Source organism: Ascaphus truei, chromosome 1 (genome assembly GCF_040206685.1).
Source record: "Ascaphus truei isolate aAscTru1 chromosome 1, aAscTru1.hap1, whole genome shotgun sequence".
Classification (NCBI taxonomy): Eukaryota; Metazoa; Chordata; class Amphibia; order Anura; family Ascaphidae; genus Ascaphus; species Ascaphus truei.
In genome coordinates this window covers 419,064,347-419,086,997 of record NC_134483.1, presented here as the reverse complement: position 1 = coordinate 419,086,997, position 22,651 = coordinate 419,064,347, and the positions used below count along the sequence as shown (strand labels likewise).

Here is a 22,651-nt window from a genome sequence, read left to right as displayed (position 1 = left end):
GAGAATGAGAGAGAGAGGAGGGTGGGTGAGAGAATGAGAGGGAGAGGAGGGTGGGTGTGAGAATGAGAGAGAGAGGAGGGTGGGTGAGAGAATGAGAGGGAGAGGAGGGTGGGTGAGAGAATGAGAGGGAGAGGAGGGTGGGCGAGAGAATGAGAGGGAGAGGAGGGTGGGTGAGAGAATGAGAGGGAGACGAGGGTGAGTGAGAGAATGAGAGGGAAAGGAGGGTGGGTGAGAGAATGAGAGGGAGAGGAGGGTGGGCGAGAGAATGAGAGGGAGAGGAGGGTGGGTGAGAGAATGAGAGGGAGACGAGGGTGGGTGAGAGAATGAGAGGGAAAGGAGGGTGGGTGAGAGAATGAGAGGGAGAGGAGGGAGAGGAGGGTGGGTGAGAGAATGAGAGGGAGAGGAGGGTGGGTGAGAGAATGAGAGGGAGAGGAGGGTGGGTCTGTGAAGTATAGAGGGGATTGTGTCAGGGCTGGGCAATTTTTCCCCCTGAAAGTTAATTGGGGGGGGGGTGAGGGGTGCAAGGCTGAAGTTTCGACTAGGGCGCCTAACACCCTTGCACCTGGCCTGACAGTAGTAACATAGTTTAAAAAAAAAAATTATATATATATGTGTGTGTATTTAGCAATATATCATACCTGAGGTATGTTTTGCAGCATCAAAGCACTCAAGAAATATAACCATGGTTTGGCATTTGATTAGTTGATAGAATGCACAGCTCATGACTCTACTGTTGACAAGTTAAAGTCTATCTGTCATGAACATGATAGAAATGCAGTGAAGCCGACACTTTATTATACCCATTGTCGCTGTGTAATGTACCTGAATGCCTTGTGCAGAGGACTGCAGAGCCTTGTGGAAGCGCTCAGTTTTTGATGGGGCCGTGTCCCCAATATCCACATGTCTATTCTGCAGTCTTCTCGGAACAGGAGAGACTTTCCAGCTAGAATCATTTCTAATGTGGGAAGTGTCCAACGAAAAATCAGGACAGCTGTTAGCCAGATCAAGCTGTACTTTCCGAGAGGTCCGATGCCACAAAATCTGCAAAGACAGTTGATATTTTGTAATGTCAATATTTATTCCGTTTTCTTTACAAACAATATTGTTAGCAAATTACGGACAAATGATATACTGCTATATTAATCTTGGGTCTACATTACATTTTAGAGCAAGGGTGGCCAACTCCCGTCCTCAAGGGCCACCAACAGGTCAGGTTTTCAGGATATCCCTGCTTCAGCATAGGCGACTCAATCAGTAGCTCAGTCTTCAACTGCACCACCAGTGCTTAAGCGGGGATATCCTGAAAATCTGACCTGTTGGTGGCCCTTGAGGACTGGAGTTGGCAACCAATTTTATATAGCATTGGAAACCAATGCCTTACCTCGACATTCTCCTGCTTGGCCAGGTATTTAATAAGGAGCGGATGGGACTAATTCAGATGATGTCATTATGGGCTCAGGCTAAACAGGCAGATGGTGGAGGAAACAAAAGATTGATGAGAGCTCATTTCCATGTACTGTATATTCAATGTTCAATGCCTGGAAAGCTTGTATTGCATCTTTTTCTTTACTCATAAGCATTAACAATTCACGGCATTTTCAAAAACTGGTAATTGTTTGTGTTTAAAACATCAAATTTTTCTAAAAGTCAGCGTGAAAACCATCACATTGCCCCACATTTTTGCAAATGCTGACATCTTTGCAAACAGGACAGGCTTTTGGTGACCCTCATGTTCTGGTGTCATCAGCGCCTCCTGTCGCAATAGGCTCCAGGGTTCCTGGAGACAGTTCCCACCACAACAGACTTCCCTCATACTCCTACCCAATAGACTGTTACTTAGGCAGGAGTATATGAAAATGATTCTTTATTTGTGCAGCCACTGCTGTTGGTATTACAGCATATGCATGGGTTTGTCAGGATAGGTCCCAGACTTCTGAATGGTGCCTGACCTCTTGCAGTCTTGAGGCCTTGTCCTCTGTGCAGATCTTGGGATGCAGGTCTCTACCCCAGGAGGGGAAGAGCTCAACTCCACATCTCAACCCCAGGATGGGGAGACCTTGACTGAATACAATTTGGAACACTTCCTCCCTAAGGCACAAAGGGGGAGGGCACAGAGTCTGCACCATGATTGGCTGTACACAGACTCAGTTCACCTCCACCCTGTCACTCAGAGAGGCAGCATGAGGGGGGGGGGGTTAAACCCACAGGGTAGCCTGTCACTGTCTGTAGCTATCAGAACTTATATGGTAGGAAAGCAGAAAGATAGTCTGGACCAGTCATGGCTATACTCACGTTCAGGTCTTTTTCTATCAATTTACTTGTAGTTACCACATTTGAACACACACTCACTAAGGATTCCATCGTAGTTCAATGTTCTTCTTGTAGCCGTATTGGTCCTAGAAAAATGCAGATTTGTTGTAGGTTGTTAGGTACTTTGTAACAGGCCAACATTATAATTCTTCATATATGAAATGATAGTTTGCAGATCTTTCAAACGCTCAAAAAGTTTATTTTGGCAGTATACTTGTTAAAGAAACCTGTGAGGTTTCAAAGACTTTGTGCACTGTCATATCATATATGAACAACCATAATATTATTCCCCTAAAAAGTATCACAACTTGCAATGGCTGGGATCCATCAAACCGTGATCACTGCTATCGCGCTTGAATCGGCGATATGTGACATTGACTGTAAAAGGAGGTATCGCCGATTCGGCCGCGATTGTGCAAATCCCGCATCGATGACTCCCGGCCAATGAATCTACTAACGTTCAGACAAATTCAATATTGCAAAACGACAGCCATGTCATTTTGAGATTGTAATCCAGTCCTGATTCTCCATTTATTTATTTTCCCATAACACATTGGTCTAATGAGAACAAGAAAGCACTGAAATGACAGTTGGAAAAGAATGGCCGAACATAAATGTCCTGATAACACAGAGTCTATTTAGCAAATGTGCAACGTGTATTAGGCAGCTCATGATCAAGCACGTAACTCACACATAGCCTTATAATCTCTAAACCAAACTGGGAAGTGAACAGTCTAAAAAAATCCATCGAGATCAGTGGCAATAATACACAAAAAAGGTTATCTTTGGTCCACAAGTAACACATACTGTAAGTTGAATTCCTGATTCTTTTTTCCCAAGTCTACTGGGACTATACTATGCCAGCCTGTAACTCTTTTCAACTATATATTTGGTGCAGTACTGCTTTTTTCTATCATTTTATCTTAATCGATTTGATAAACTGCTTTTCTTTTTGCGGTGTGTAGGTTTTTTTTATGCAATGTACTGTTTTTATGGAATAAAATCGTAACATTAATCAGTTCTGTCTTTTTCTATTAAGAAACCATTTTCACTCTTGAGGGCGTCGCTTACTTTTTGGTACGCACACCAAAAGAATATGTTTGTGGGGCTTTTTTAGTGCAGAGAGGTAGCACTAAAACCGTAGGTTTTTACCCTGCTTGTGCAAACAGGGTGTCAAGGGGCCAATGAGTAAGGAGTCATATGTAGAAGCACATGCACACCGCTGGTAGGTGCTGGAGGGGGTACTTATCTGCCGGTGCGCTGTGTCCAGGGAGGTCCAGACATCCCAGAGGTACTTGAGCAAAGGAATGGAAGCAGGCACACAGCTTTCTAAAGGTGCAGTTTATTGTGCCACCAAAGGTCCAACGTTTCGGCAAATAGATTGCCTTTATCAAGGAGAGGGCTACAGAACATGCTAAACATACCACAATTTATGCGTGACGGGGAGTGAGGGGGCGGCTCCCTGAGTTTCCAGCTTCCTGCAGGACAGCCATCTTAGCCTGTCACAGGCATTGGGGAGTCTGTCTCCTCGTGGGGCCCTGGGATCCTCCCCTGGTGGTGCATGACGTCATCACGCCGCGTCGCGCTGGCGCTCGACGTCACGATGGGGGCGTCGACATCCAGGAGCAAGGCAGCAGTGATCGTGGGGGGGGTGAGTACCCATTTGTGTATAAATTGTGGTATGTTTAGCATGTTCTGTAGCCCTCTCCTTGATAAAGGCAATCTATTTGCCGAAACGTTGGACCTTTGGTGGCACAATAAACTGCACCTTTAGAAAGACCGTGTGCCTGCTTCCATTCCTTTGCCAATGAGTAATGACCCTTGGTGGGAGGATCCAGTGGGAGTGCACTCAGTCAGACAGGGTTTGGAACTGGAGAATGCTTCTCCAGGGACATCCCAAAAGTTATCATTGGTGGAGGCAACAAATTAGAGGGATGCCCATGAGTTTTGGGGATTTTGTTTCCTAAAGTGCTCCTGTAGAGAGGTCTCACTGTAAAAGTGATTTATAATCCATACTCACCCTTTCGAGATCACGTAGGAAACAGTGTGTTTGGAGCTTGCCCAGCTGAACCTTGATCGTGATACCCACTAAATTATGTACAGAATATCCTGGAGATTGTCCAAAATACACTACAACCCCTATTTGGTATACTGTGAAGTGGGATAATGGCCCATTAATATTACATTACTCTCTTTAAAATGGCCTGAATCTTCATACCTAACAATCAGCTTCACATTTATTTACAGGCTGTTATGCTTAATTTGACATTGCCAAGTGAAGAAGATGGTACAATGAGTTAGAACACACGTTTCTTTAGATTGATACATAGATACCAGATATATTATGGTTAGAAGTATCGTATGGCGCAGATAATAATGTATTTAGTTCTATGCAAGGGAATAGTTGTCCCTCTAGAGCTTTTTAATCAGACAGCTATAAATATCTTCAAATGTTTCAATGTTATACTATTTCAGATTGCTTACCTAGCAAGCTAAACCTAGGATAGGACTCCACTCCTCTTGCTTCTCCCCTTAGTGCCATGTTAGGCGTCGTCCATGCTGCCGAAGACAGCGCAATGCGATAGCATTGCCTTAAGGCATTGATCGCGCCCATAGACCGCGCGCGCGACAGCAGGAGGGGGCGCGTGTTACGCGAGGAATCAGTTGAAACTGATTTCTCGGCGCGACGGGAGGTCACGTGAGCAGCTTCGTGACGTCACAAACACGCCCCTAGTCACCCCCCCCAACAGTGCGTCTACCATGTCCTGTCGCTTCACACAGGTGACGTCACGCACGCGCACGCCTCCATGCAGACGAAGGCTTTATGGACACAGCCATAGGTGTCGACCACCACATAATCTCCCGTTTCCTCTACGTCTTTGGTGGAAAACAGGCGGCTCTCAGGGGTTTAACCTGCAGCCCTCAACCGCTTGCCACCCCAGAAGCTCGTTCTCAATCTCTCACCCAGTGCAGAGGAAGTGTTGATGTTGCTGGTGTGAACCGTAGCTTTTTCCCACTCCCAATGCTGCCTAATGACAGTGCTAATCACTAGTTAGTGTAAGAAGAGGAATGGGACAGTATTCATCAGTGTGTCCGCATTAAGAAGTGAGAGGGTAAAAGCTCCTACTCACAACTTCAACTTCCCTTCTGCCTGTGCACCATATATATGTGTGGGTAATGTGGGGTCCTTTCAGGTATCAAGGGCCGCAGATTTCATGGACCCTTTGGTCACAAAGGTATTAGCATTTGTAAAATATCGGACACGAATAGTTGTTGGGTGAATACAGTGTGGCTGCTGAGCTCGGCCATGCAGAATGACATCACTTATTTTCTATTGGTGACTTTAGAAGTCTTTTTGTGATGTTTTCACTTTTCACCAGCACTACTAATGCTAATAACTCAGAAACCCAGGGGTCCCTCAATGTTGGGATATCAGAATTTAGCTCCAGGGTACCCTAGTTGTACAAATAGACAGTTAGAAACACCAGATACTTATATCTTATAGTTAAGATAAATACACTGTATTTATATATTTTTTAAATGTATACTTAAACAGCTGCCTGGTATACATTGTGTTGTATATAGTAAAAGTACAGGCAAAATGAATCTTCAACTCAAAGAGGGACGAGCTTTTAAGAGCCCTACGATCTAGCATTATTTAGTGGTGACTTATTTAAGAATATCAAGAGTATATTTACTAATTAGTGCTTTGCCAGAGCTCCGCTTACTTTATATCGGCCTTAGGGGCAGATTCATCAAGCACCGGCACGGGTTAGTGCACCTGATTGGACATTTACTCCAACTTACTGTAAGTCAATGATAAATCTGACCCATGGTCTCTAAAACTGCACTCACTACAAATATCTCTCAGGCACTTTTATGTCAGTGCCTGCTATCCAACATACTGTTCATGCACCACCGACATGGCTAAACCATCACAGGAGCTGTACCTCTTCCTTAATAGCATGTTGTGACGGTAGGGGCTAGACAGGCTATACAATAAAAGTTAAGCCCATCTGGTTACCCATAAAAACCGTGGGCTCCTAGCAGATACATAGCACCATAAGCCAGGGGCCATGTATTGTAACATGCAAAAGTTAAAGTGTCCCCTGCGTTTCCACTTTTCATATTCCCTTTGCCCCAGACTCATGAAACTTTCTGTGTATAAGTTTAGGTGGGATATTTGGGTAGAAAAGCAGTTATTTTGTTTGCAGGAGTTCAGGGACCAAAGTTACCGGTAGTCCCCTAATTCTCCCCGGCATGCAGGCATGATCTGCCGGTATGCAGATTGAATTACACCGGGGCTACCCAGTATCCCCCAGACTCCTGGTTTTCGAGCCCAGATATCCCAGTCCTATTTCCCTCACAGATATGGGTCTCCCCGAGGCTTATCTTGTATTAACCCATATTTTTATTGTGTTGGTGCATTTACTATAAATGTCTATTCAGCCAGCCCGGCATATACGAAGGTGCCGGGAAGTCTGGATAGACATCGGAGTTCAAAGAGGAGACGGGATGTTGAGAGGTGACGGGGTGCTAAGTGGCCGGGGCAGGGTGGAGTAATGGGTCCGGAGAACAGAGACCCCGTACGGGGAGGACACTCTTGTCTGTCAGACTCAGTGGAGCCTGCCCAGTAGGTGGCAATGGGTTGACTGGGGGAGGCCACAGAATGTCGGGGTGTTTCCCATTAGTCAATCCATATGTCCCGCCCATGGGGCATTCCAAGCCGGCTTGGCACGCCCTCTCATCTGACGTCAGCCAAAAAACGAGCCCCTATTCCTCTTGGCTAGTGGTAAGGAATTCCCACGCTCTGATTAGTCGCTCATCCTTCCTCCATGCTCAACATAGAACAGCGGAGGGTACGTAAGGAGGTAGCCGATTCAGGGAACCAGGTGAACTTGTGGCTTGAGTCGATGTAGCGCGGGCGGGCTTTTCAAAATTGCTCTGTTACGAATAGCAGAGCAGCCGGCTTAATTTTTGGAGCTAAGAAAGCCTGACCTGCAGAGACTAAGGCTGCACTTATAGTGCCGTTGCCGGTGCCAGCGATGGTGACGTCACACTGCGGTTGCTGGAAAAATCAAATTGACTTGACTTCCAGCGACCGCGACCAATCCGTTGCTCTGTCGCGTCGCGCTTACTATAAGCATACACGACGGCTTCAATACATTTGTTTTGAAGCGATGTCGCTTTCGCCGGCACTATAAGCGCAGCCTAAGTCAGACGCGAGATCCAAGTTCTCATTTTAGAACGCAGCTGTCGTGGCTAGGATCTTTAGCCGAAAAGAGGACCAAGAAACCCGGATGTATATCCCGGTCCGGGTAAGCCTTCCGAAGCAGGCGCCCTGCACCTATTTGACCCTAGATTTAACCCTCAGACCCCCAGTAAGTGTGTATTTTGTTTGTATTTTGTGTATTCATTGTGTGTACGTGGGTTTACGCGTCATATTGTTCTACTACCTTGTTTTGCCTAGTGAATGATCCCGGTATAAATTTGTAAAATGTCCTGGTCTCCCGTGACACATGTAATACTGAACAATCCTATGATATAGAACTCACTGCTCAGCAGCAATGGAGCTTAGACACTGCTCAGCAGCAATGGAGATTAGACACTGCTCAGCAGCAATGGAGCTTAGACACTGCTCAGCAGCAATGGAGCTTAGACACTGCTCAGCAGCAATGGAGCTTAGACACTGCTCAGCAGCAATGGAGATTAGACACTGCTCAGCAGCAATGGAGCTTAGACACTGCTCAGCAGCAATGGAGCTTAGGCACTGCTCAGCAGCAATGGAGCTTAGACACTGCTCAGCAGCAATGGAGATTAGACACTGCTCAGCAGCAATGGAGCTTAGACACTGCTCAGCAGCAATGGAGCTTAGACACTGCTCAGCAGCAATGGCGCTTAGACACTGCTCAGCAGCAATGGCGCTAAGACACTGCTCAGCAGCAATGGCGCTTAGACACTGCTCAGCAGCAATGGAGCTTAGGCACTGCTCAGCAGCAATGGAGCTTAGACACTGCTCAGCAGCAATGGCGCTTAGACACTACTCAGCAGCAATGGCGCTTAGACACTGCTCAGCAGCAATGGCGCTTAGACACTGCTCAGCAGCAATGGCGCTTAGACACTGCTCAGCAGCAATGGAGCTTAGGCACTGCTCAGCAGCAATGGAGCTTAGACACTGCTCAGCAGCAATGGAGCTTAGACACTGCTCAGCAGCAATGGCGCTTAGACACTGCTCAGCAGCAATGGCGCTTAGACACTGCTCAGCAGCAATGGAGCTTAGACACTGCTCAGCAGCAATGGCGCTTAGACACTGCTCAGCAGCAATGGAGCTTAGACACTGCTCAGCAGCAATGGCGCTTAGACACTGCTCAGCAGCAATGGCGCTAAGACACTGCTCAGCAGCAATGGCGCTTAGACACTGCTCAGCAGCAATGGAGCTTAGGCACTGCTCAGCAGCAATGGAGCTTAGACACTGCTCAGCAGCAATGGCGCTTAGACACTACTCAGCAGCAATGGCGCTTAGACACTGCTCAGCAGCAATGGCGCTTAGACACTGCTCAGCAGCAATGGCGCTTAGACACTGCTCAGCAGCAATGGAGCTTAGGCACTGCTCAGCAGCAATGGAGCTTAGACACTGCTCAGCAGCAATGGAGCTTAGACACTGCTCAGCAGCAATGGCGCTTAGACACTGCTCAGCAGCAATGGCGCTTAGACACTGCTCAGCAGCAATGGCGCTTAGACACTGCTCAGCAGCAATGGCGCTTAGACACTGCTCAGCAGCAATGGCGCTTAGACACTGCTCAGCAGCAATGGAGCTTAGACACTGCTCAGCAGCAATGGAGCTTAGACACTGCTCAGCAGCAATGGAGCATAGCGTTTTCTACATATATGCAGATTTGGCTGCACAAAGCTGTACACGTCAACGTAAAAAAAAGATATACTAAAAATGATAATATAATATTACAAATAGAATTGTAAATAGGGATGGTGTTGCCTGCTTATCACAAATGACAAGACCTACATTATAAAAGCATTTTTCACGTATATAGATAAAAAAAGATTTAAGTTAATTTACCTTATCAACATCGTGATCAAAATCACAGGTAAGTTCAGCAAGAAAATTAATTGCATCTGGGGTGAGCAGGGTGTGAAACTCATTCTCCAAACCAGGAGGAGGAATACTCAGATCCACTTTATCCATTATCTGCAGACAAAATGCAAATAAGGTGAATCATGTATGTCTTTATTTATATAGCGCCCTTAATGTACATAGCGCTTCACAGTAGTAATACTCGTGACAATCATACACTGTAAATAACAAATAATACAAATAACAGATCATGGGAATAAGTACTTCAGACACAAAAGTAACATTTAGGAAAAGGAGTCCCTGCTCCAAAGAGCTTACAATCTATTTGGTAGGTAGGAAGAATGTACAGAGACAGTAGGAGGGCATTCTGGTAAGTGCGTCTGCAGGGGGCCAAGCTTTATGTATCATGTGTATAGTATTAGCCACGATGCTACTCATATGCTTCTTTAAGCAAGTGTGTCTTAAGGTGGGTCCTAAAGGTGGATAGAGAGGGTGCTAGTTGGGTATTGAGGGGAGGGGTATTTCAGAGGTGTGGGGCAGTAAGTGAGAAAGGTTTAAGGCGGGAGAGGGCTTTAGATACAAAGGGGGTAGAGAGAAGGCATCGTTGAGCAGAACGCAAGAGTCGGGATGGTGTATAGCGAGAAATTAGGGTTGAGATGTAAGGAGGGGCAGAAGAGTGTAAAGCTTTAATCATTACACTGAGTGGGGGCTCTTAGTACATGATCCATGAATATTAAAAGAATACGTATGCTCAGGAGATCACACAAAATCAGTCACAAAGTCAGAGAATTTTAAGATTTATGTTACCAATACTGATTATGGTGTCATAACCAATTTCATATTCACTTCCTGATCTTCTTTTTGGCCTTATGACCATTGTCGTATCCATCACACCAGTATAATGTGTGTGTGTATGTGTGTGTATGTATGTGTATATATATATATATATATATATATATATATAGCAGGGTCTCCCCTGGCCCCCCTCACCTGTGCGGAGTAGCGGGGACCCCCGCGGTATGTCAGGCAGTTGCAGGGGCGAGTGTGTCGCCGGGGGCTCCCGGTGGCGACGGAGGCAGAGTGCTGCCATCTTGGTTGTGTCCGAGCATACGCAGACACGAAGCGGCGGCCATTACAGAGAGGGAGGCAGGTCACAGATGGCGCTCCGTAGTGCAGGGACCCTTAGAAGTTGCGCATGCACAGTTAGGGTGATGCGGCGGCCCTTACATAGTTGTGCAGGCTCAGTGGAGAGTAGCGGCGGCCATTACACATCGCACACGCTGCCCCAATGATAAAGAGGTCCTGAGTGGACTACAACTTTCAGCAGCCACTGGGGACTGCCCTTTCACCCAGATCACATGCAGCCAGACAGCCACTAAGGCTTACAGATTCTCATGCTGCATTTGGATACATTGTTGTGTGCTGAGTCAGGAAGAAGACAGTGAAGCACATGAGTTAGTTGGAGCTGGGAGAAGGGAGGTAGTGTGTGTGTGTAGAGAGCAAGTGCTCCTACACACTAGGCCAGGTTACCCCCCTAGGCCCCAGCTAGGCCCAACTCACCAGTAGATGTGTAGCTGCTGTAGGGAAGACCCTAAGGTAGGGACTTTGCCTTTTAGCAGTTAGCTTAGTCAGGGAGACAGCTACAGTGCTGCGTGCTCTGACAAGGAGGGAGCAGTGTGAGAAGTGTGTCTGGGATCAGACCTGCATCACTCAAGATAGAGACTATTTGTGTGGGTGAGATTATCAGAATTGGAAGAGGACGCCATTGCTGCGGATTCAGCGCTGGACGCAGACGGGTCCTTTCTTGTTGTTTGCTGTACCCGGGTGCAAGAGCCCCCGGCAGGTATTTCTACAAGTGCACCAACTTTAACCCACATACCGGTTTCCTTACAGGTGCTGATCACGCCAGTGGGTGGGTTGCTGGACTATGGGGACACTTGGGTATAGCGGTGGGGTTGATTTCCAATGAGGCCAGGTTAAGGGGTGACACGGCTGTGTTGCTGTTATTGATGTGATATGATGTGATGTTATTGTTCTGCCCATATGATTTTAATTTTTTTTTAAAGTCCAAAACGATGTATTTAAAAGGCACAATCAACCGACATTTTGTCCTAACAACAGGACCTTTCTCAATGGAGTGCTCATAACCAATGTGAACAAAACCACCAATATATATACCTACACCCAAACTATCCACCATGTGTGATAGGCTGAAAGCCTACTCCACCCATCCAGCACAGCTGTCTGCAATTATGTCTGGATGGGAGGATGATGTCATAATTGCGCTCCTGACTCCCACTGCCGTCGACAGACCAGGAGCATTTACTGTAGTCATGGAAACCACCCAAGTAAACAAAGAACCATAGCGCATGTGTCGCGCTGTCAGTGTAGCCGCGCTGCAGCCTAAGAGCCTGACATGGCTCCGGGTGGTCCCCAGTAGCTCTGCCCAGACTGAAGGTGACGTGGACAGATCACAGGCAGCAAAAAATGAGCTCTAATAATGTGAATCAACAAACAAAGTGCACCTCAACAGTGAAAACACAACGGGATGCAAGGAGTGTGGGAAGGGAGGGAAGGGAGAGGGTAGCAAGCAACATACAGGGGTATGGAAGACAAAGGAAAACACATCAGGAACTGTAAGGGAGAGGGTAAATACATCGTTTTGAACTTTACCATGAGTGCTGTCTCTTTTCTTGCTGCGTGGTCCTGGATCTCCTGGTCTGCCTGGTAAGGAACTCTGTTACCTATTCAATACCTATGGGATTAGCACCTATCTTTTTGTGAGTGCCATCCGTTCTTGTTTAATATATATATATATATATATATATATATATATATATATATATATATATATATATATAAAACAAAGAGGGACGGCGCAGGCTCCATAGTGTAAATAGTTAAGGATTTATTAATCACAAGCTAAAATCAGTTCACTCACAGCATTGAGGTAGGACATGCACATTGAACAAGAATACCAGTCATCCGTGGTATCTCCGTCAGTCAGGAACTGAAGTCTTGTAGCTGCATACATGTAAGTCTCTTTCTACAGCTGGGCACCCTCGTGATGTGCGTCTACTCAACGGCCCCACAGCTGAAGCGGCACACGATTACTTGGTTCCGCAGCACAAAACTTCCAATCCGACTCAACAGATGCTCAGTGAGCTGGATGCTTAGTGTTGCCAATAGCGCCCTTACGCGGTTCATCACAAATAGAACGGCGACTTCATCAGAGGTTAAGGGATGAGTGCATACTCTCCCCTTACATAGTCCAACAATCTATTAATTAATCTTGTTAGTTAATATTAACCTCTTCAATACTTATCATATTGGCGCTGTGATTATATGTGTTTTGTTTTATATATATACATACACATCAGTATTTTAAAATCAAATGTTTTTTTGTATTCTATTACATCATTGAGAAAGAGTGTGATATTTACTGTGGTTGCTCTGCCCCAGTGCTACAGTAAGTGCTCAGTGATATGGTATCCCAATGCATGTCTAAGATCAATTAGGATAGGAAGAAATTGTAAGGGAGAGTTGAGACAGATATAAGGACAGTGCAATGGTGTCAAGGCTAAATTGTCAGGATAAGCTTAAAAAAAAAAGTTCAAATATGTATATTTGCTGGTATTTTTCATTCTTTGCAGATGTGTCAACTGCAGCTTTTAAGAAATCACTAAAAGTTACAGGAATTCTGAAAGCCATTAAATACATTTGGTGCTGTATATAATTCAGTGGCACAAATCAAATGCAAACCTCTGAATAAATGATATTTATTTTTAGAGTACTAATTTATGTGGCTGTGATATTATGATTATTAGTAGACATGGATCATAAAACACTTAACTGATAAATACTCACAGTTTTTCTTGCAGTTGCTACTTGCAGTCTAGTTGTTAAATGTTGTTTTAGGAATCTGAAGAGTGAAATTTTGCTGTGTAAGTCCTATCAATATTTAACAGTAATGACCCCGGACTTTGATCTGTGGCTTCAAATAGTCAGCAATCCAGCAATAACCAAACCATAATTTTCTGACTGACATTTTATTAATTTATGGAACACAGTTTAATATTTGAGAAGTAGTACATTGCTGACATCACTGCCTTTGAAGCCGGCGAACCCAGTTTGAATCCCAGTGACCTTGAGTAGTCACTTTATCTCCCTATACACCAGGCACCAAAAATTAGATAGTAAGTGTGACGTATGGGTAAATATGGCTGCTCTTAATAAAGGTTAAGTCTGCCATTACCTCTACCTGTCAGTAATACATTGGTATTGTATTATAGGTTATGTATATGTGTATGTCTTTGCTTGGTTCCAGCATCGCAGGAATCAGGGGTCCATATGTTAGCAGGAGAATTGTTGCAACTTGGTCTGTGACCTTTCCCTGTATCCTTGTTATGTTGCAAATGTTATGTTGCAGTTCTACCCACCAATCAGGGCCTGGGCATGTAGGAAGCACCTGGCCCTGAGTGTTGCAATAAAGGAGGGCCCCAGTCATGTGGCGGGTTCCGTTCTAAGGACCCACCGCAAAGCGAAAATCGGCGAAAAGCGGAACCGACGATTTTTGTTATGTGCGCATGCGCAGACCGGCAATGCGATGTTCTACGCATGCGCAACACCGGCAAAAACCCAATTCTGCGCATGCGCAAACCCAGACAGGCCCGTTCTCGCCGAAAAGCGGGGCGCTGAGAAGCGCGGCTTTTCTGTATTATGTTTTAAGTGTATAAAAAGGTGGGGAGGGAGACTGTGATGCTGAAGAGGTAGCCATGCTCACTCATAAAGGTTAAGCCTGTTTGGTTACCTCTGATCCATGTTTTGAGGTTCAGCAGTGTCAGCTCTTGGACCTAATTGTAAAAGCATTACCTGTAATGATGTGACAATAAAGAATGTCTGTGTTTTTACCTTTCCAGGGATGCCATCAAGCAGGGATTGCTGTGGTATAAGTTTCAGTGGGGGGTTTCCGGAGAAAGTGTTGTCAGATTGTGTCTATCTAGTCAGGGCCCAGAGTTGCTTGTTCCCCTAAAAATGTACTCAGGAATCAGGTTGGATGCCTGGATGAATGTAGACACATTGTCTCGGTAATATCTCCCTTTGAAACCGCTTGCGCAACTCACCTCTAGGGGTACCTGCTTCAGCACAACCCAGAAAGGTAAATGGGGCATAGGGATGTGAGGTGTCCCTGAAACAGTCAAGGGGTCCCTAGGTTAATGGGCATACCCAGTAAATGCCCAGGTCACCCAGAACCGGTATATGGGTTCTGGGGGTACTCCAATCATATACAAGGTTGGTAGGGGACTTTTAAAAGTCCAGTCTTAAATTTATTGTATAGAGTGTGGGGAATATGGCTGGTAAGAAATAACGTGCAGCTTCTTATTCTATTTCCCATAACCAAAAGACTTAGGATATTTTTAAAGTGTTTAAGTGAGGGAACAGTTTGTTTTAAAACATATCTGTTTGTGCACAGAAATGAGCTGGGATTTTTAGTACCAATGCTCTGACAGGCCGCTGGGCTTCCAAGTGGTGCCAGGAGGTCTGGCAGGACATCTGGAGATGAAAGCCCAGAGGATGACCAAGGTGTCAAGACCATTTGGACAGGAGGGAAGGATTCAAGAATCCACATCCTGAGATCAATGGACGCCCTTTGCATTTCCATTGATCCCACCAGACTAGCAGGAGCCTGTCACCGCGGGTGGCATTGAGGGAACCAGGGCCAGAGGTGTAAAATTGCCCATGCCCCACAAGACTTCTGGAACAATGTCCTTTGGACAGACGAGACCAAAGTGGAGATGTTTGGCCATAATGCACAGCACCACGTTTGGCGAAAACCAAACACAGCATATCAGCACAAACACCTCATACCAACTGTCAAGCACGGTGGTGGAGGGGTGATGATCTGGGCTTGTTTTGCAGACACAGGACCTGGGAACCTTGCAGTCATTGAGTCGACCATGAACTCCTCTGTATATCTGTTAGGAATGTGCTTCAGTCTAGTCTGCGGGCTACTCCGGCGTGCGTAACAATATCAAAGTATTCTAGAGTCAAATGTGAGGCCACCTGTCCGACAGCTAAAGCTTGGCCGAAATTGGGTCATGCAACAGGACAATGATCCCAAGCACACCAGCAAATCTACAACAGAATGGCTGAAAAAGAAAAGAATCAAGGTGTTGCAATGGCCCAGTCAAAGCCCAGACCTCAACCTGATTGAAATGCTGTGGCGGGAGCTTAAGAGAGCTGTGCATAAACAAATGCCTGCAAACCTCAATGAACTGAAGCAACGTTGTAAAGAAGAGTGGGCCAAAATTCCTCCACAACGATGTGAGAGACTGATAAAGTCATGCAGAAAACGATTACTTCAAGTTATTGCTGCTAAAGGTAGTTCTACAAGCTATTGAATCATAAGGTGTACTTAGTTTTTCAGACATGACTTCTCATTTTGGCTTCATTTTTGTTAAATAAATTATGACACGGTGTAATATGTCATGTGTCGTTGTTCATCTGAGGTTGTATTTACCTAATTTTTAGACCTGCTAAGGAATACCGTAGATGATTGTTATTGTGTCCTGATATGTAAAACCATAGAATTCAAAGAGGGTGTACTTTCTTTTTCACACAACTGTATATATATTTGTGGTATTTTTTTTTTTTTTTAGAGCTTGCTGGTTATTTGTGTTTATAAGCTTTGGATTGATAAGACCCTACACCTATGAAAGTATAGTTTTTTCAACCCCAATTCCTAAGTAAGTGTGTCTTTTTGCAGTACTTTGTGTAACATTGTGTTTGCCTTTTCCTGTGAATAAATTTACAATTTATTTAATTAACTTGTTTTGCTCAATGCATGATCCAGGTAAAAAGGTGTAAATGGCCTGGTCTCCGGTGACAGAGACCCATAGCAGACAGAGCCTACAGAGAGTTAGAGGTGTTGCTGTGACAGGGTGAAACTGCAGTGTCCATTTCAGTGTTGGTTTCAGGCCTGAAAACCAGTCCGGTAGGCACTGGGCAAGAAGAGAGAACAGGGTAAATCTCTGCAAGAAGGTCACTGCAATGAGCTATGCAGGGCATACCCAAGTTTCCCCAGTTGGGTGTGTGTGATGTTTGTGTGTTTTGTATAGTTGTGGATATACTTTTCCAATAAATTAATTTTATAAACTCTCGTGTTCTGTCTGGCGATATTGATCCCTGGTATTAATCCTGGTCTCCCGTGACAGTAAGTTCTGAGGGCATCTTGTGTCTAAAGATTTATATGAAAAGTGCTATGTACAATGCTGAACTATACATGAAAAATATATATATATATTTATATAGAACAAGAAGACACAGTGCACCAGGGGCGAGTATCAAATGGTATATTATAAAACACACACAATGTGCTGCATAAACGTACAATTAATACTATTAAAAAGTGCAATTCATTTGGCGTAGGTCCATAGAAATACAGCGCCCAAAAGGTGAGAAACGCATTGGAGCGTTCCTAGATCTCCTTTTCTGTGATGTAACAATACAGTAAATATATTTTTTACCATCACTCTGCCTGGCTCCCTTGGCTGTGCGCTACTACATTTGCAAACTACATTTCTGGATCTTTTCATCTGCGGCTGGTCACGCCTCAACAAGGAAACTCTAGGAGTGGGTAAGAACTTTAATTCACTTATGGAGAAGAGAACCTGCTAACACAAAAAGTGAGTACTTTGACTTATTGAAGATTGCCATTCCGCCGCGTGCATGTGCGGGTGGCATGCGACTTACAGCAGATGTGCCTGCGGAGACGGGCGAGGGGATGTCATCATGGGCGTGCCTCTGTTTGGGGCCGTGCGTGCGCTTAGCATTGGGACCACACGTGTGCCTGGGAAGCGGGCGTGACGCATCAGGGAGACAAGGCGTCAGCGCGATCCTGACAATATATAGGTATTTTACTGTGTATTTTTGTCACATTGGATGTTACTCTGGACTTCTTTGTTTCTTGTTTTATACAATTAGCCACACGCAGTAGCACTGCTTTTGACACATATACATTTATACAGTGCTCACCAAATCCGATCGCCTTGTTGCTACCGGTGATCGGATTTGGGCCGCTGGCAACCCATCATGGCTGCCCCTGCAGCGCATGCGGTTCTTTTCCAATTCCTCTGCTCGCGCGAAGAAAATTGAAAAAAATACCCCTACCTGATTGGCCAGTCACGAGTTGGCGCGCTGCCAAGACTTTTTTTTTTTGGCGTGCAGGCTCAAGTGAAGACTGACAATCCTAACATAAGTACCCTCCCATGCCTTCCCCCTTGTCTCCCGCAATACATCCGCAAAGCCCGCCTCTTGTGTCAGATGGCCCCCCCTTGTGTCAGACGGATGCTGGGTCTGTGTGTGTGACATGCTGTGTGTGTGTGAGATGCTGGGTGTGTGTGAGATGCTGTGTGTGTTGTGTGTATGATATGCGGTGTGTGTGTGTGTGTGTGTGAGATGTTGTGTGTGACATGCTGGGTGTGTGTGAGATGGTGTGTGTGTGTGTGTGTGTGTGTGTGTGTGTGTGTGTGTGTGTGTGTGTGTGTGTGTGTGTGTGTGTGTGTGTGTGTGTGTGTGTGTGTGACATGCTGGGTGTGTGTGAGGTGCTGTGTGTGTTGTGTGTGAGATGCTGTGTGTTTATGTATGCAAGGTGTTGTGTTTGTATATGAGATTCTGGGTATGCAGGCATGTGTGCGATGCCATGTGGCAGAAGGGGGTGGGAGAGCTGAGTTGAGTGCCGCCTGTCCCATGGGAGCTCCACCAGGAGGTAGAGGAGAAAATCCACAGAGCATCCCCCAACAAAATGAAGGTATTGAGGGCTCTTAAGTTGAACAGGCATGGGTGGGAGAGGAGTCTAAGGAGAGCACGTACCCACTTGTGTCCGATGCCCCCCCTTGTGTCCGACGATGCCCCCCCCATGTCTCCTTTGGTCCCTCCTGGTCTTCCATGCCTCCCCTTGTCTCCAGTCAGTAACCTACCCACCCTGTCACCCACCCAGTCTCACCATGTCACCCACCCAGTCTCACCCTGTCACCCACGCTGTCACCCACCCAGCCTCACCCTGTCACCCACCCAGTCTCACTCACCCTGTCACCCACCCAGTCACAGACTCTGTCACCCCTTTCTCTCTCTCACTCATACACTTTCTCACACACACTCTCTCTCACACTCTCTCTCTTTCTCACACACACTCTCTCTGACACACACACACACACACACACACACACACACACACACACACACACACACACACACACACACACACACACACACACACACACACACACACACACACACACACACACACACACACACACACGATCTGGATATCTTATTTACCCTATATTTCTTTACTGCCCTATACATAAACTGAAATAACCTATACTGCTTTCTTCCAGATCTGACTCACAAGCTTCACACGGGAGACATCGTAATCCCCCCTAACCCAGAAGACAGGTAGGGAACACCTCCCCTCCAAAATATAACATTGCGCGAATGAGGGTACCTGGACATTGAGGGACTGCGGATCAGGTAAGATCCCAGGCGGCATTGCTGCTTTTGAAAATTGTGAAGCGGGGCATCCAGTTACTGATTTAGGGGTTCAGGAAACTAGTTATTCACATCTGGCTTTTTTTTCTAGATTAGTGAGGTCATCCGACATTCACACACACGCATGTAACAAGGACTAATAGTAGTAAAGTATAAATGTAATACAATAAATAAACTTATGTCAAAAACGAATGGTATTAGTTCTTTCTAGGAATTTATTCAATTAATTTTTTAAAAAGCGGGGCTGGGGCTAGTGCTAGGAGCGGGGTTTTGTGTCGAGTAGATTTTTTGGTTCGGCGAGTAGATTTTTTGGTGATTTGTCAAGCACTGCATATATATATTGTCACGGGAGACCAAGACTTATACACAAATTAATACCGGGATTCTGCCCTGAGCACACAAGTTGGGTAAAATAAATTGTAATTTATTTATTTTCAGACAGACACACAAATCTTCACAATATACACTCAATAAAACAAAAATAGGGAAACAAAAACAAATGTCCATGGAATGAAACAGCCTCTGGGCACCCCTGCACGCATGCAAGTGAGTGCGCAAAAGGATCCGTGTACAGGAAAAAATTCGTTCAGTCCTTACAGGGTTTGTTCGGGAATCCTTAGCTCTAACGAATTCCAGAAGAGGGGGATGATCCTTGGTTACAATATTATTAACCCCTCACACTCCGGAACCGCTGATGCTGGAACTTGGTTGAATCGTTGTTAAAATCAGGTAAATCTCTCTGGGACTTGGCTGCAGACATCTTCATAGGGTTAAGGCTCCTATACCTAACATACACACCCAATCCCTTCCGTGGGAACACTTTTCCCCCCTATCCCAGACTTGCCAGTAGTTCATAGAATGGGCAGAAGTGGCTTCCTGGTTTGCACAGAGCATGTGTCAACTTGATACCTAAGCTGCTTACCATACTGGGTCCAACTTCTTATCTGGCGACAGTAAGTCTGGGGTTTGGCTACCAAGTGTGAAGTACCAATATTTTACCCCGGTATCTGGCACTCACAATATCCCAGCCATCCTAACACCTAGGATTGCTGAGGCCTTTCAACTCCGGACTTCTCATAGACATTGAGGCACCCTCTCTGCGGGGTGTCTTTGAAGGACGGAGTTGAGAAATCCCTCAGTTCTTTCACCCTTAGCATATTTGCATGCTAATGGATTTTTCCCCGGCTCACAGAAAAAAGTTTTCCTGTCTTCACATTTAAAACCAACAGTATAATTCCAGTTTATTAATACAATATGTTCTGCTTGTGCCACTACTATAAACTTTATATATGTGTGTATGGTTTCTTTTTACTTAGCTGCACTCCAAAAATTAGAGTGCTAGCTCTTTCCTAGTGCCACAAATACACTTAGCACATTTCATACATCCAGTTACCTGCAGCTAGCTTTAGAGCTGCAAAACAGGGACACAAATAATAGTGTAGGGGAAAACATGATATTAGGGGGACAATATATTTTAACCCCTTCAGTTCCAAAAGGGATTAGGGTTAATAGCGGTGTTATAGGAGTAAACATGTCAGTGTGGTGAACATACAGTTAACCCCTTCCATCCCAACACGATTTAGGGTTAATAGCGGTGGTGTAGGAGAAAACGGGATTATGGGGATAATACATTTTAACCCCTTCACTCCCAACAGGGTTTAGGGTTAACCAGCCGGGTATAATGCCTTTATTATTGGCCTGGTTAACCCCTCTCGCCATATATATATTTATATATTTTTTTGAGGTAATTTGGGAGATTTCTGAGAGCTTGCTGTGTATCTGTGTGTTTGTTAACTTTGTCCAGCTGGTCTCAGCTGTTTAGGAGGTTAGTGGCTCTTCCCACACAGGGTTTAAAGCTCGCCCCTCCCCACTTTCCAAGTAAGTAGGTTTTCTTTTCATGCAGCTGGTTGTGATATGTTCAATGCCACAATGCCAGGGACATCCTGCCTCTAATTATAGAGCTACATAAGGATTTTATTCAGTTAGTGTTAGGACCTGCAAACTGGTTATGCCTTGAAAGTGGCTCGCAGGCTTATACGCTTTGGCCAGCGGGTTAACTAAATTACCCTTTTTCAAGAGATAATAAAGGTATTTCACTGTGTATTTTTGTCACATTTGATGTTGCTCTGGACTTCTTTGTTTCTTGTTTTATACAATTAGCCATGCCCAGTAGCACTCCTTTTGACACTTATATACATATACTGCTGCGGCTCATTTTATTCTAAAACATCGCCACTTTTTTCCTGGCTTTTTTCTCGAATGCGACGCACTTCACCGGGAGCATGTCGCATTCATTTTGCGTTCTCAGCCACGGGTCATGCACGGGTCACGCGCGGTTGATGCGTTTATTGAGAATGGTTCGGATTTAATAGGTTGCAATTCTTCGCGTGTCCGCCAGATGGCAGATATTCATGAATTGTAATGCGCATGCGCTTCAGTAATGTGTCGACTTGCAGGTGTTTCGTTTAAAAAAGATACCACAGTGTGCTATTGTAAATTGGCCTTGAGACTGAAGGAAGAGGTTGCAATAATGTATCAATTTAGGCTTTTCATATTAAAGAAAGACAAAGACCAGTTTCTGTTACAGTATTCTCCAGAGAGCCGCCGCCATGAGTGTTCAAGTGCAGCCCGTTTTCCAAAAACCCGACAGAAGTTACTCGTATTTGATATGGGCCGCGATTAATACAACAGATGATAAGATGGCAACAGTTGTTCAAATGTATCACTATTTTATCGAAAACTATGACTTTTACAAATTTTTGCCAGCTCCTCATGTGTGGAAGCGTGCAATAAGGAAAAGGTTATGTAGCGATCCATGTTTTTATCGTATTGAGCCACAATTTATTGGAGGGTATTGGTGTGTATCACCAGCTTTTTCCTGTATCTATGATCATGCAGACGGCAAAAGGCGAAAGGTCGTGTTAAAACCAACTAAGAAACGACAGTCGCTGCCAAGCAATGCACAGCACCGGCTTCCAATAACGGTCCCACCGTCAGTGACAACCCTTGCTGTCTGTCCAGCAAGCCTGAGCCGGATTTCGCGTGCAGTTTCAATCAAGCTTGTATGTACCTAAGCGATTTCCAGCCTCATCAGCTGACTGATGTAATAGTCCCGCTGCCAACTATCAACGTGGATGATCAAGAACACTGGACTGGCAGTGTTTTTTTTTATTTTGACAATACAGTATCAATATCGGTGCGATTCAAAAGTCAAGCGATTCTCCTGTAAGCAATATCATTGGCTGAGCGGCTTCTACAGTACTGCAGATACTGAAAAATTGGTGGAACGCTAGTCGCATGCGCATTGGAGCCTTCTTGAAACGCATATGCGTGTCATCGCATCGACGGTAGGCGCATGCACATGTGAACAGGAGACGCCCACCGAGAAAATTATTGGTGGGACTGGCTGGGAACTTCTTTAGGGGACTGACCATTACAGTAAAACTTTTCTTTTTGTTTTTCCTCAGAAAATAAAACGGCTAATGGAGGGATTTCGATGGATAATATCGCTTTGTGTAACAATGCCTGCACATTGCTGAATCGGATTTAAAAAGCCACGTACCGGAGTCTACAGTTTAGTGGCCGTTGTTATTGATTAGGATAGAATACTGTACAGTACCTGAAACAGTATGCTGATGTTTTCTGACTGTACAGTATACAATACTTTTTTATAAACAGTATACTGTGTAATAAACCCGAAAA

General features: G+C 45.2%; 1 protein-coding gene across 6 annotated transcripts in view; it reads right to left on the bottom strand.

Moving 5' to 3' along the window:
• The window catches only part of LOC142503102 (malate synthase-like), a 79,847-nt gene that overhangs the window by 47,406 nt on the left and 9,790 nt on the right, over nt 1-22,651 (bottom strand). For 2 of the 6 annotated variants that reach the window (XM_075615108.1, XM_075615117.1), the window contains 2 exons: nt 9,386-9,514; nt 823-1,041 (listed from right to left, as the gene is read on the bottom strand). In XM_075615108.1, the coding sequence (XP_075471223.1) occupies nt 823-1,041; nt 9,386-9,511 (345 nt within the window). In that variant the 5' untranslated portion in view covers nt 9,512-9,514. Of the gene's footprint in view, nt 1-822; nt 1,042-2,292; nt 2,397-9,385; nt 9,515-12,073; nt 12,156-12,341; nt 12,580-13,267; nt 13,362-22,651 lie in introns of those variants that run through there. The other 4 variants (XM_075615086.1, XM_075615097.1, XM_075615077.1 and 1 more) reach the window with 4 other exon arrangements.